General features: G+C 58.7%; 1 protein-coding gene across 1 annotated transcript in view; it reads right to left on the bottom strand.

Moving 5' to 3' along the window:
- WNT3A (Wnt family member 3A) overlaps positions 1-15,418 on the bottom strand; it is a 38,576-nt gene that overhangs the window by 14,517 nt on the left and 8,641 nt on the right. The window contains exon 2 of the mRNA XM_029942573.1: positions 10,184-10,425. Within this exon, the coding sequence (XP_029798433.1) occupies positions 10,184-10,425 (242 nt within the window). The remainder of the gene's footprint in view (positions 1-10,183; positions 10,426-15,418) is intronic.

The raw sequence follows: 15,418 nt of genomic DNA, 5'->3' as shown, positions 1-15,418 counted from the left end.
GCCCCGCGGCGGCCGCGGCCCCTGACACGGCGCGGCCGGCAGCGCGGCCGGCGTCCCGGTTACCTGCTGGGGCTAATGAATCCGGCTTTGTGAGCCACCGCCACGCCGCGTTAGGCCCACAATGGCCCGCGATATTTTATATGAATTTCCCCCTCGTCGGCGATTAGGCCGCGGCCGGCCAGTCATAGCAACCGGGAGGTATGCGCGCCCGAGGCCGGCGGCGCGCTGTTCACACGCTTCGGCGCTGCGCTCCCAGGGCGTGTGAATCGCCCGCAGCCTTGCTCTCCGCCTTGTGCTTAATCTTGTCCTCGTCGCGGGGACATTGTGCTCCGGGCCCGGGCGCGGCGGGGCGTCGCCGGGGTCTCTCCTGGACCCTGCAGGCGCCCCCGTGGCGCAGAGTTAATGATATACAGGGGAGGCCGGGGACTGGCCGGGCCCCCCCAGCCACCGGGAACCGAAACACTTTCCATGGGGTTCAGGGGTCGCAACCTGGATTCGGGATGCCGCTTCCCCCACCCAGGGGCCTCCGTCTCCTCCCCGGCCCCCCCTGGGACCTATGGCTTGTGCCTTCCCGGCCCGCCTGCCCCGGCCCGTGCCTGCTCGCGGGCCTGGACACACAGGGCGGCCGCGGGACCACCCGCTGGAGCCTGCCGGGGAGGCGGGGGGGGGGGGGGGGGGGGGGGGGGGGGGGGGGGGGGGGGGGGGGGGGGGGGGGGGGGGGGGCTGCTCCTGGCAGGGGACAAGGCCGACTGGAGCCGGGAAGACGGTGGGCACCGCTGGTGGCAGAGCCCTGGCAGAAAACTCCATTGACACCTGTGGACCCCGCCCCGAAGCCCCTCCCCCCCCAGTCCTGGAGAACTGACCATGCTGATGCTGTCAGGGGCCAGCCCAGGGCCCCCAACAGCTGAGGTCCAGCTGCAGACCCCATCGTAGGGCCAACCCACCTCTGCATGGGGAGGAAAGTCCCCTCCCCATGTACCGCTGGGGACATCTGCTCCCCCATGGAGAGGGGCAGGCCTGGCGTCCCCAGGGAGGGGGGAGGGGGAGCGGGCCCATGGCGCCCTGGCTCTGAGGGAGTGGACAAGGACGCTGGCGTCCAGGTTCTGGCCACACCACGCCTGCACACTGCAGTGCTGGGGCGCTTGTGGGAGAGGCACCAAGGCCCCCGCTTGCCTTTTTCTGCAAAGTCACATGTGGCCTGAAGGCCCACTGGCCTGGACCCCAGCCACTGTGGCCACCGAGCTCCCCCAGGGGCGTGTCCGGCTGGGAGCCCTGGGACCGCCCCCGCACCTCCCTGGGGGTCAAGAGGAGGTGTTGGCCGGCTCTGGGAGGGCGGGAGCAGGTCCTTCAGGTGCCCGGGGGCCTGCCTGGAGGGACAGATAGCCGCCATGCACTCCAAATTCTTCAGATGCTTTCTGCCCCTCGACACAGGCCCCTTCGGAGCAGAGCGCAGAGGGCGGTTCTTCCCGGCCCAGGCTCACCTCGAGCGCCCAAGCCCGGGTTCCCCACAGGCCCGTCGGGCCCCCGCCCTGCGCGTGCACACATACACACACGTGCTGACACACACGCACATGCTTGCACACGTCCACACAGGGCCCGGCCCCTCTCCTCAGCTGGCTGGGCGGCGTTAAGCTCTGTTCAAGAGGCTGCCTCAGCAGGGGTGGCCAGGCGCCCCGTGGACCCCGCCACAAAGCCTGAGTGACCTCTGACACGATTAGGGTCGTCCTGACCCTAATCCAATCAGATTGATTACCGCAGGCGCGGCCAGGCGGGCAGGCTGGGGCCTCCACAATGGCCTCCCAGAGCTGGCCTCTCTCTGGGGCACCTGGCAGCTCCTTCCTCGAGGGCCATTCAGCTCTGTGGCCACAATGAATTCCGCCATTTCTCAGCCCCGTGGCGGGCGAGGAGGAGAGGGGCTTTCTATTTCCATCAAAGCCAAGTGGTGAGCGCCTGGGGCCTGAGACAATTTTCCTGCAGCAGAAATGAAGGAAGGGTGGAGGGGGGCTGGGGGGGGAGGGGGCAGGGGAGCAGAGGGCAGAGAAAGGAGTGTGGACATGGAGAGGGGCTGTGGGGGTCATGGGGGAGTGGACGTGAGGAGGGACGTGGGAGACATACGTGTAAGTGGACAGGTGCCAGGACGCAGGCTTTCAAGAACGCAAGGGGGCGCAGATGAGGATGGGGCTCTCTGGGGCCACAGCCCGGAAGCCGGGGGCTTGTCTGGTTCTTGGGTCCCAGCCCCCAGGGCACTGGGGGGTCTGCTCTGCCCTGGAGAGAGCTCTGCAATCGTCCCAGACCCCCAGCAAGTATTCTCTGCACCCTGAGGACCGCCCCCCCCCGGCTGGGGTGTCCCCCGGAGTCCTGGCCTGGCCCTGTACCGCTCCTCAGGGTTTTCACTTGTCCCCAGAGCCGCTGTTCATCAGCTGGGGGTTAGATTCAAGTCCCCCACCCCGCATGCGAACACTTAGCATGCCCCCAGAAAGCACAGTAAAAATGTCCCTTCTCTCCAGCTCAGGAGACCCCTCCTCCGGGAAGCCAGCCCAGCCGCTCAGCACTTCCTTCTGAAGCAGCAGCCGTGTGCTCCTCACTGCCCCGGCACCTGCCCTGCACTCGTGCTGCGTGACGGGGACCCATGCGGACTCAAGAGCGCCCTGTAGGGCCTGGCACTCGTCCTGGGATGGGATGGTGATGGTGGGGCCGGAGGCAGGAAATGTGCAGCAGCTGTCGGGGCCTGGGCAGAGGATGAAGGAAAAGGTGGACCAGTGACAAGGAGGATTGCAGGAGGGAGCCCCTTTCGGACTGTGGGGAGCGTGAGGACAAGGTGCAGAGGCAGACAGGTCTGCACGGGCAGAGAAGTCTGTGCGCAGCGGCTGTCCGAAGCAGGCGGGGAGTGGATAAGGCCCGAGGAGAGGGTCCTCCGGGGGCGGGGCGGGCGGTGGTAACGCAGGGCAGAGCAGCGGGGAGCAGGTGCAGAGGCCAAGGGCCCTCGGAGGCCGCCCTGCCTGAGGAGTTTGCAGGCCTGTCTGAGCAGAACCGGAGGGTCTCGGGCCTGCCCTGAGATGTAATCTGATGTATGCACATGTCGGAAAGGGCTGGCGCTCGTGGCCAGGGTGCTGCGTCCCAGTGGAATGACGGCTTACCCCAGGGGTCTCCCAGGCAGGTCCATGTATCCCTGGGGGTGCACGGAAATGGGCCGGGATCCTTGGATCACTTGGGTGCTTCCAAGGCGTCTGCCCCTGGATCCCCACTTCCTTTCTGCCCGCCCTCCTACACCCACCAACCCTCACTTGTCCCGGAAGGGGCCTCCCAGGCTTCTAGGCCCTGGAGCTCTGTGCGGAACAGGCACGTCCAACTCCTTGCTCTCCACACAACCAAGCCATGAGCTGACAGATTTTTCAGGTTCCTTGATGATCGATCACTCTGTGATTTTTGTCACATGCAACGCAGGGAAAATTCGGAGAACTGAGAGATACGTTACAGCAAAACGCTGCCGTGTTCCCTATTCCTCCATGTGAATGAGGCCCTCCCACCTGGATCTTTAACATTTAAGATCAGGCTGCCCAAGGGTGAAAGACAGAAGCCACCCCTGAGATCCAGCCAAGGCAAGGAGCAAGACATAAAAAATCCAGATTGGGGGGAAGAAGGGAAGTGGTTCCTACGACCAAATGGCATGGAAATCCTACGCGATGGCCAGCAGCTCCGTCAGAACTCACAGAGCGCCAACAACGGTCCAGACCGGAGGGCGAGTCAGGGGCCGGCCGGCCCCCTCCATGCACCAGCCTGGACGATCCAAAAGTGGGATTAAGGAAACAATTCCACTTACCACAGCATCAAAAAGAGTAAAATACTTTGCAATAAATTAAACAAAACAACCGTGAGGTTTGTGCCCTGAAAACTGCCCCATGTCATTGAAAGAAACTGAAGGAGGCCAGATATCCGGAGAGACACCCCGTGTTCACAGAAGGGGCGGCCGAACATCAAGATGCCGACGTTCCCCAGAGCCATCTGCAGAGGCAACCCGATCCCTAGAAATGTGGTGTGTGTGTTTGTTTGTTTTTTGGTTTTGTGTGTGTGTGTGTGTGTGTGTGTGTGTGTGTGTGTGTGTGTTTTGCAGAAATTGACAAGTTGATTCCAAAACCCACACAGAATGGTAAGGGACGCTGACCAATCAGAGCAGGTCTGACAAAGCAACGCAAAGTTGGAGGACTCACACTTCCTGATTTCTAACCCCACACAGGACCAGAAAGAACAGGCGTGTAGACCGTGGGATAGAATCGAACCCAGAGGTAAACCACACTTCCTTCCCGGGCCTTCTGGCGGGGTGTGGCCCTGCCGCCACTGCCTTCCTCCCCCACCCGGGTGACGGTTTCTCCAGACCGCTCAGGCTCCTCTCCTCTGGAAACCCCTGAGATGCCTTCTCACCTGGGGCAGGGGAACCCCCCGGGGGTGTCTGGGGACCTGCTGGACGAGCCTTCCCAGGCCACCACACCACTGGCCACGCGACAGCACGGGACCTGTGTTGGTGCAGCCACACCACACTCGTGTGCTCACACACGCACACCCACCCACCACACGCTCCCCCATGGCCGACGTTGCACAGGGCGCTGTGGCCCTGACTCCTCCCACACATGGCAGCAGCTGTCCCTGTGGGGATGACCATGTAATTACCCCAAACAGCAGCTCTGTGAAGTCAGCTGAGTGGCAATTAGTCTCCCATTTTATAGACAGGGACGCCGACATTCCAGGAAGCCGGTGACTCACCAGTCAAGGTCATATGGCGTGACCCCCCTCCCTACACTACATGGCTCCTGGGCATGGCCATGGCCACTTGAAGTTGGGGGGGGGGGCCTCCGGCCCTTGAACAAATGCCATCCAACACCACCAACCCTCCATGAATGTTTGGTCGCACTCTCAGGCTCCCCCCGCCCAGCTCTCCATGTGCACCAGTGGTCCCAGTGCGCCTTCCTCTGAGATGTCTCTTGTCCTGCTTTCCTCTGCGTACCGGCGGCAGCCGCAGCGGTGGGTGTTCCCCCAAGGGGACCTCAACATGCCACTGAGGGACGGGATCTGTACCCCCATCTTAGAACCCAGGCGGGACCTCAACATGCCACTGAGGGACGGGATCTGTACCCCCATCTTAGAACCCAGGCGGGCCTATGTAACGGCCTTGGACAACAGAACGTGGTGCCGCATGGCCTCTGAGGTCAGCTCTCAGAAGGTGGTATGGAGTCACATCAGCAAAATGGCAGAGGGAGGAGCTCCCAGGGCCCAACCCTCCAGAGAAACACGGAAAAAATAGAACAAAAACTGTCAGAGCCTGTGTCATCAGAACCCTGGAAAGGGGTTCAAGGTTGTGAGCAACCAAGCAAATGCCGACTCTAGGGAAAGGTGTCTTTGACAAGGTGGCACAGCCTGCCACCCTCCCTGGCACAGAGAGGTCTTGAGGTGACCGAATGCATTGACCCCGCGTGGGTGGATGGTTCCAGAGGGAGCAGAGTAGATGCTGCTCCTGAAGAATTTGCCTCCTTTGGTCTGTCTGGGGTTTCTTGAAAAACTGATGCCCACCTCAGAGCTCTCTCGGGTGGAACAGTGGCTAAGAGGAAGGTATTCCTGGAAAACACTGAAAATGGGATGAACGAGCTGCTGCCCGTGAAGCAAAAAATTAGAGTTGGGGCCCACAACAGACGTACTGACAGGCTGGGGGGCCAGCGGGGGGTTGCCGCCTTGGGGAGTGAAGGGTTCGCAAAGCTCCTGTGTACCAGGAGATGAAAGTCATGTGCACACCAAGGGCAGAACGCAAGCTGAGGAGAGACCATCAGTTTCCACCTGCGGCGATCTGCTCGGTGCAGGCGGGAAGTGAGCCTGGGCAGAGCGGAGCGCAGACTAGCTGAGGTCGAAGGCCTGTGCAACACGGCCAGTCTGCAGAGACCGGAGGAGTAAGTGTTCTTCCTTCTCTCTGTTTTCCTTTTCATTTCCTCCAAGGCCAAGGAAGTTTTTGCTAAACCACAAGCTAGAGAAAAGTCAGTAAAGAAACAAGAGAGTACTACCCACAATAAGCATACTGAACTCTGAGGAGGGGAAATGATTTGATCTCCTGAACTACCATTTATAATAATCGTAAGGTTCAGACTCCACCATAAAGTTACAAGGCCTACAACGATACAAGGGAGTACAGGCCCCTCAGAGGGAAAAGGAAAGTAACAGATGGTATCTCAAGGAAGCTAAAGTATTGGATGCAGTGGATAAAGACTCTGAATCAACTATCCTAAATACGCTCAAAGGATAAAAGAAATCAGGAGAACACAGTCTCAACAAAGAGCGAATTGTCAGCAAAGAGAGAGAAATTACAAAAAGCAATGAAATAGAAATTGTGGGGCCAACGAGCATGATAGCTGGAACAGAATATTTGCTAGAGGTTTTCAACAGCACAGCTGAGCAGGCAGAAGAAAGAATCGGTGACCCCGAAGATAATTCAATTGCAATTATGCGGTCTGAGGAGCAGAAGGAAGTAAGAATGGAGAAAACTGAACAGGCCTGTGGGACACTATCAAATATAGTGATAAACGTCACACTGTGGGAGTCCCAGGAGAGGACAGAGAGAAAGGGGCAGAAAGAACATTGGAAGAAATGATGGCCAAAATGTTTCAAATCTGATAAAGACTTGAATCAAGATATCCAGGAGGTTCAACAAACTTCAGCTTGGGTAAACGAGAGAGATCCACACTGAGACATATTTTAATTAGCTATCAAAAGATAGAGAAAATGAGAATCTTGAAGCAGCAAGAGAGAAACATCTTGTTGTGTACAGAGACTTCTTCATGAGATTAGCAGCAAATTCCTCATCAGAAACCAGAGTCAGAAGGCAGTGGAATGACAGATTTAAGGTACTGTAGGAAAACAGTGTCAACCAAGAATTCTACATGTGGCAAGACTATTCTTCAAAAACGAAAGAGTGACCTAGATGAAATGGATACATTCCTAGCACACGCAAATAGCAGAACTGACTCAAGAAGAAATAGAACATCTGAACAGACCTGTAACAAGTAATAAGATCAAATCAGTAATTTAAAACCTCCCCCCAAAAGCAAAGCTTTGCTTGTGGATTCTATCAGTTAAAGAAGAATCAATCCACACCAATCCCTCTCAAGCTCTTACAAGAAGTAGAAGAGGAGGGAACACTTCCTAATCATTCTCTGAGGCCAGTGCCGCCCTAATACCACAGCCAGACAGACACTGCGGTGAAAGAGAACGCCAGGTCAATGCCGCTTGTACATATTGATGCCGAAATCCTCAACAAAATACTTGCAAACCAAATCCTCCAGCATGTTAAAGGGATTATTGACCATGACCAATGGGGATTTATCCCAAGAATGCAAGGGTGCTTCAGTGTAGAAAAATCAACCAATAATAACACATCACACTAAGAGAATGAAGGAACAAAACCACATGGGCATCTTAATTGGAGCAGAAAAAGCATTTGATATAATCCAACACCCTTTCATGATATAAAAACTCAACAGAGGAGGAATGGAAGTGAATTTCCTCAACCTAATAAAGGGCAGTTACGGAAAACCCGCAGCTAACCTCTTACTCGATGGTGAAAGACTTGGGTGCTTCTCCCTAAGACCAGGAACAAGACAAGCTTGCCCACTCTCACCACCTCTCCGAGACACGGTGTGGCAGTGCTAGACAGAGTGTTACACCAAAAGAAGAAATCAAAGGTCTACAGATTAGACAGGAAGAAGTAAAACTGTCACCATTCATAGGTGACATTATCCTATATATAGAAAATCTTAGGGGCACCTGGGTGGCCCAGTTGGTTAAGCATCTGACTTCAGCTCAGGTCACGATCTCATGGTCCATGGGTTCGAGCCCCGGGTCAGGCTCTGTGCTGACAGCTCAGAGCCTGGAGCTGCTTCAGATTCTGTGTCTCCCTCTTTCTCTGCTCTTCCCCTGCTCACACTTTGTCTCTCTCTCTTTCTTGAAAATAAACATTAAAAAATTAAAAAAAAAAGAAAATCTAAGGACCTACCGAAAACGTCTCAGAGCTACCAGACAAATTAAGCAAAGTTGCAGGATATAGGATCGAAACACAAAAATTAGTTATATTTCTATATAGTCAATAAATAATCCAAAAAGGAAATTAAGAGAATAATTCCATTTACAAGAAATCAAAAAGGATAAAATACTTAAGAATGCATTAATGAGGGAGGTACAAGACTTGTACACCAAAAGCTACAAATTGGTGCCAGAAGGAACCAAGAAAGACCTAAACAAACAGGAACACATCCCATGTTAAAGGATTAGAAGGCTTAATATTGTTAAGATGTCAATACTCTCCCAAATAATCTCCAGCCTGAATGGATTGCCCATCAAAATCCCAAAAGCCTTTTTCACAGACATGGAGAAGGTGATCCTAAAATTCATATGGAATGGCAAGGCACCCGACTGCCAAAACAATTTTGTAAAAGAAAAACAGAATAGATGATTTGCATTTCCTGACCTCAAAACACACTACAGAGGTAAATCCATCAAAATAGTGTGGGGATGGCAAAAAAGGAGTCATACAGACCAAAGGAATGGAATTGAGGGTCCAGAAATAAACCCACACATCTGTGGCCAATGGAGTTTTGACAGGGGGCCCAAGACCATTCAATGGGGAAAACTAATCTGTTCCACAGCTGATGGGGTTGGAGTAACTAGATTTCCACATGCAAAAGAATAAAGTTGGGCTCCTACCTCACACCATACCCAAACATTCAGTTACTACAGATCAAAGATTAAATGTAAGAGATGAAACTATATTAGAAGAAAACAGGTGTAAATCTTTGTGAGCCTAGATTACACAATGCTTACTTCGATATGACATTTCACTTTTGGACTTCACCAAAATTTAAAACGTCTGTGCATTATAGGAAACTATTTCAACAGAGAGAGGACATCCTATACAACTAGGAAAAGGTTTGCAGATCACAGATCTGCTACAAATCCAGTGTCTAGAATATATAAAGGGCTCGGGGAACCCAAGCGCAAAACGATAAGCACGTCAGCTAAACGTTGGGCGGAGAACTTGAACAGGCACTTCCCTAAAGAAGACATACAGATGGCCCGCAAGCTCATGAAAAGATGCTCAACATTGTTAGCCCCTGGGGACACGCAGAGAAAAACCGCAGTGAGATACCAGTTGGCACCCACCGGACGGCTGAAGGGAAGACACAGAATAACACGGGTGGTAAGGATGTGGAACTGGAGCTCTCGTGCGCTGCCGGTGGGAACGCAAGATGGTGCGGTTGCTGTGGAAACCAGTGTGGTGTTTCCCCCAAAGCTTACACGGAACAATTCCATTCCTGAGAATACACGAAAAAGATTCGGGAGCAGGTATTTAAATAGAGACTTGTACAAAAGCATCCATAACAACGCTCTTCACAATAGCCAAAAGTGGAAATCACCTAAACGTCCATCAGCGACGCATGTGTAATAAATGGGGTCTATGTGCACAGATGACTAGTATTCACACTGACACAGGCAGTGTGGACGCATCCCGAACACACTGTGCTGTGTGAAAGGAGCATCGCTCCCTCCCTGCCTGCCTGGGGGGGGTCCAGCCACCATATTGCAGAGGCCACTTCTGGGTGTTTTTGCTGAGCGTAGCCTGAGCCGCCAGACGTGTCCCAGACCGGGGACCAGGTGAGATGCAGCTGTGCTGACCCCTGACCGGCACACGTCGGGAGTATGACATGTGGTGACGACTGCGCAAACCACTATGCTGAAAACGCGCTCTTCCCCAAAAATTAGCCAACACTCACCTCTCATCTTTTTCTCCTTCCTACAACAGCTCTCCAGCCCCAGGACCGGTAGAACAACCCCCACAGTGTGCCTCTGTGGCCCCCACCCCCGCCTCCCTCCTGTGTTTTATTGTTTTAATACAAATTCTCTTATTTTCTCTCCAAGATCCCCTGAAGGCCTGGCTCCTGTGGGAAGCCTGTGACGGTTAATCTTGTGCCCCAGGGACTGTACCTACCCTACCCAGGAGCCCCCAGGAGGGTGAGGTCTGCCGGGTGCAGCCCCCCTGCGGGAGGCGCGGCTCCCATACCCAGCCAGGGGAGACGGTGAGCGGCAGAGCGCTCCTGTCACGGAAGGGGGGCTGCGTGGACCTGCCTGAAGGCCGCGATGGGCGCCCGCGTACCTTTGTCCAGCACGGGCCCGAAGATGGCCAGGCTGTTGTTGACGGTGGTGCAGTTCCAGCGGCGGCCGCGGAACTGGTGCTGGCACTCCTGGATGCTGATCTTGATGCCCTCGGCCACGCTGGGCATGATCTCCACGTAGTTCCGGCAGAACCGCAGCTGCTTGGGCACCAGGCCCGGGATGCTGGCGCACAGGATGGGCTGAGTGCCCAGGGATGAGTACTGGGGCCCGACGGCCAGGGACCTGGGGGGAGGGGGCGAGGCCCGGTCAGTGATCCGGCCGCACCACGCGCCCTTGAGCGCGCACGCGGCCCTTTCCTGGCAGCACTAGCACCGTGTGCGCGGAGGAGGCGTGTCCACACCCTGCACCAGGACGGCCCGGAACGGGGACATGTGCACACGGTGCGGTGGGAAGGCAACCAAAGAAACGGCCGGAGCGCGCCCGCGGCCCTGCGCAGGCGTGGGGCTGTTCTGCCGGATGGAGGCAGCAGGGCGGCGCGGCTTCGGAAACGCAGGGAGCACAGTGTGTGACGTTCAACCCGGGGTGGCCCAGAGGAGGGGGTGCTGCTGGCCAGACCCGCGGCCGATTCACGGGGTGAAAGTCACCCTGCCTCGCGTCTCTGGGACAGCCGCTATTGGCTATTTACCGACAGAAAGCCATGTGCCCACAGTGCCATTCGCCCGAGGACACTCGTGGCCCTGTTGTCAGGACGGAGCCGCTCGGGTCGCACCCACAGGCGCCCGGGTGAACGGCTGGTGTTCACTCCCTCTGGGAAATGGAGCCCAGGGCGCTTCTGATGGTGGCGGGTGCCATGGACGCCCGGGTGGCCAGCGTGGCCCCATCCTCCGACCGCTGCTGTGGCCACCAGCGGTTGTAGATGGGGACAGAAACCAGGGCGGCGGTTCGCTCGAAGTCCTGGGAGAGGACCTGGCTGAGCGGAGGCGCAGCGGAAGGTCCCACTCACCACGCACCTGTGACATGTAAGTGAAGTCGAACAACAAAAGAAGGGACAGAATTTTGGCTTTCCAGTCCCACCAGCCGCACACGGCCGTGGCTACCAAGCCGGTGGTCAGATACGGGACATTTTGGTCTCTGGAAAGTTTACCAGACGGCACCCATCTGCAGTGCTCTGTGTTGTTACACCTGCGTTTATGTCTGAAGGTTGACCAAACCGTGTCTGTTTTACTGTTTGGAACGGCACCTGATTTCAAAGAGAGAACTGACAGGTCCTTTTGGAGGCAGAGCAGAAAGGGCTTCTACAGCTGGATGGGTGGCATGTTGTAACACTTGCTCAGTCCCGTGGGGTCACGGGATCCCGCTGCCGGTGGACACGTCAGCCCCGTGCCCCAGGTGACCCTGCTGCCTGTGGGCGGTCTCCACGCGCTCCTCCTTCTCCAAAACCTTCAAGGCTGCCTTTCCGGCAGGCACAAGCCAGCCCTCGGGCACCCGGGCTGCCTCCTGGCTGCAGAGGAGCTTCGCCTTGCTGTCCTGCTGGATCCGGCTCCGGCCGCCCTCCCCGCACCGCCCGCGGGCCCTGTGCGCCCACCCCAGCCTCCCCGCCTGCAGGGCCCCCTCCCCGCCGCAGCACCTCGGTCCTGCTTAGGAAGCAGGCCCCGGAAGTCCCACCTGCCTTGGCTCCCCCGGCCCACCCTCAGGGCAGCGGGCTGCGTTCACCCAAGTTCCTGGGCAGGCCACCACGTCCATCCTGTGCTCCCCCCCTCCTCTTCCTCAAGAACGTCTCTTGAGGACTCAAACCTATCTCTCGGCAGCAGCGCACAGCACCTCGCGGCCGGATGCCGGAGCCGAGCCTCCTCCCCACGGGCAGTGGGCCCCCTGCCCCATGTCCTCCGCGCCCCAGTGTCTCAGGTCCCTTCCACTTCCGAGCCCTAACATCTGACCACCCTTCCCCTGCGTGCTCCCCACCGGTCCTGCCTGCCCCACGAAAGTGCCTGGATGAGCAAACTGGCCAGGGCCCCATGTCAGACACCACGGGGCTGCCCACTCTTGAGTAGGTCTGTGTCCCTGGTCCAGCCGGGGATGGCGGGCCAGCCCATTCCTGGTGGGGCATGGGGCCACCGGGCGGCTCGTTCCGTCACTGTTCCTTCACGACGAGCAGACCCCACTGAGTGCGGGGCAGCTGGCCAGCTTTCTTCCACACCCACCCCACAGGCCTGAGAACCTGAGGTTTCCAGAATGCCCAGCCCCCGGCCTCACCCCTGCATGGTCTTTCTTCCCCAGAAAGGGTCCTGTGATCTGGGCCCAGTTCTCTGGCACCCTGGCCTGCGGACGTTCGTGAGGGGGGACTCCAGGGGCCGCCCCCTTGGGGACCCCTGCTTCCCGGGGGGACCGGCCGAGCAGGATGGGAGGAAAGCTGGGCACGTGGGCTGGGGGTGGCATGCAGGCCAACGTCAGCGTTCTCTGCCCTCGGGGAAGGACCCCCAGCCCATGGGTGGAAGGAAGGCCACCAGACTGAGAAGACGGGCCTGCCCGGAGCACTGGAAGGGGCAGAGAGGCCGGGGACGCAGGGGCAGGTGTGGGGACAGACGGGGGCATCTGTCCGGTCTTCCTCCCGCCCCCCCGTTACCCAAGCGTGCACAGAGAGCCCGTAGTCACAGGGCGAACGCCCCCGGCCAGAGCTCCTTCCGAGCACGGCTGCCAGCACCGCGCGTCCAGGCTGCCCTCGCCGGGTCCTAGCCTCCGGCCCGTCACCACACTGCCCTGTCCGGCTCCGGGGACCCCAGCCCAGGGCCGTGCCTGTGCCATGTGAGGATGGCTGTGCCCGCACCGGGCTCAGGGGAAGCACCTGTCTCTGCCATGAGGGGTGTCTTGAGGTGAACCCTGTGTTCCCCTCGCACACGCACGCAGCACGAAGCGGTGCTGGGGCTCCTCACATGTGCTCCAGGAGAGGCCAGTGCGCCCCCCTTGCACCAGCGATGTCACCAGGAAGTGGTTGAGGTGACCCTCTAGTGACTGGAGGGACGGGGGGAGGGGGTTCCCGGTGAAGCTAGTAGCCAGGCGGCCTTGTGAGGACACAGCTGCACAGAACACAGGGTTGGAGCTGGGCAGGGGGCGAGGACCCTGGTTCAGGATCCTGCTCCTATGGCCCTTCTGTATGGGGGTCCACCTCCGCCTCCCTCGGCAGGGCCATGCTGGTCACCCACCAGGCTCCTTTCTGACTCCAACCGAGACAGGGCTGCTGTGGACGGTCCTGGAGGCCACGCCAGGCCAGGGAGGTGACCGAGGGGGCCAAGCTAATGATCTTCTATCCATTCACCTCGGAGCATCCGAGAGCCCAGGAGAGGTGCCGTGGGGGCCAGCTGGTGGGCGAGGCGGGGGACCAACTGCCCCAGGTTCCCCAGGAGTGTAGGCTGGGTGCGCTGGCCAGGCGAGGCGGCCCCGCTGGCTCCGGCTCCCGCACTCCGCAAGCCAGGGCGCCTCACTGACGGGATCACAAGCGCCAGGGTTTCAAACAGACATGGAGCTCCTGCTTCTGCTGAGCCGGGGCGAGTGCTCAGGGCCGTCGTAAACTGTGAGCCGGACAGATGCGTGGCTGGAGGCGGCTGTCTGCGGTGGACGGCCGGGGCTGTGGGCACACACGTGCTCCCGCGCCGCTCCGACTGCGGGCCGTTCTCCGGGTGCAGCCCGGGGAAGGTCTGACGTCCTGGTCTGGTGCAGGGCTTCCCAAGGGGGACAGGCTCCCAGGGGTCCCTCCAACTTGTCCCCTGTCATCTCAGCCTCGCCCCAGGGAGGAGCGGGTGGGGAGGGGGCAGGAGGAAGTCCACGTTTCTCTCTTCTGGTGGAATGTACTTTACTTGGAGACTCGGGCGGCGTGGAAAAGAAAGGCACCGCTTAGTTCAGACAGACTTCGACAGGCCTGCAGCGCTGGCCTCCTGGCGACCTGCCACAGCCAGGACTCCTGAGGGGGGGAGCCCTCAGCACCCAGGTCAGAGGCCCCCCTCCGCCCCCAGGCCATGCCCCAGGGAGAGCGGAGCGGGGACTTCCAAGCTCACAGCTTCCGACAGCAGCCTGGTCCCGGGGTGCTGAGTCAGCTCCTGCTCCCCGTCCCCACCTGGCTAGCCCTCCTGCCGGGCAGGCCGCAGCTCGCCAGGCCCAGGAGCCAGGCAGCAGGGCCAGGGTGCCGGCTAGATGCTGTTCCAGCTGTCCCGCCCCCGCTCCACGTCCTGGCTGGGTTCTTCTCACACCCACACCGGACCCCATGCCCGAGGCTCCCTGGACCGCTTCCAGGAAGTCCCCCTGCCCCAGAGGCAGCCTGGGAGGGTGGGGAGCTGGGGGCTCCGTCCCACACGGAAGGGGGCCGGTGTGTGGGTGAGGAGTGGTCAGGGGGCCTCCGCGTTGCGGCTTGGCTTCAAATGCAGCATCCAGTCGTTAAAAAAATCACATTAAAAATCCGGCTGTTGTTCACAAACCTTATTGTGGTGATCATTTCGTAACATGTACATGTATCAAATCATCACATTGCACACCTCAACCTCACACACAGCGTCACCCGTCAGCAATGTCTCCATACAGCCAGGGAGGATACCCCGCTGTCCCCCCACACCCCGGGTTCCAAGTCCCTCATCTACAGAGAAGGTGGATGACCCCATCCATCCTCGTGTGGGAAGCCACAATCTGCGAGGCCCTCCCCCCACCCTCCCGGGAGGAAGTGGAGGCACTCGGGGTGAGGCCCGGGGCAGGACCGCAGGGCAGGGAGCGGCTCTGAGCCCTGCGGTGGCTGCCTCCCGGGGACAGTGATGTACTGGCCTGTCCGAGGGCCTTGCCAGGACTGAGGCAGCCCCGAGGGGAGAGGGCACCACTGTCTCTGTGCCCTGTGTCCCCCCAAGTTCTCTGAGCATATAAAGTGCAAGGGCATGGAAAACACCCTGAGCTCTGACTCATATTCCGGGAGATAGGGCGGCCCAGGAAGGCGCTGACGTCAGCCTGCGCTGGCCAGTAGTAAGGCACCGGTGGTCTCTCCGCCCTGCGAGCGAGCCACGTGAGTGTGCAGGGGCGGGCACGAGCGAGCAGAGCTATGGGGCTCTGTGTGCTGCATCAGTGCCAGGGTGGGCACGGGCGGGGCAGAGCAATGGGGGTCACCATGCCGCTGTCACTGCAGGGGTGGGGCAGAGCGATGGGGCTTTCTGTACTGCTGTCAGTGCAGGGGTGTGCATGGCGGGATCTCTGTGTTACTGTCCGCGCAGGGGTGTGTATGGTGGGATCTCCGTGTTACTGTCCG

Source organism: Suricata suricatta, chromosome 6 (genome assembly GCF_006229205.1).
Source record: "Suricata suricatta isolate VVHF042 chromosome 6, meerkat_22Aug2017_6uvM2_HiC, whole genome shotgun sequence".
Taxonomy (NCBI): domain Eukaryota; kingdom Metazoa; phylum Chordata; class Mammalia; order Carnivora; family Herpestidae; genus Suricata; species Suricata suricatta.
Note: the sequence above shows the minus strand (reverse complement) of the source record. Positions and strands in the feature narration are given on the sequence as shown.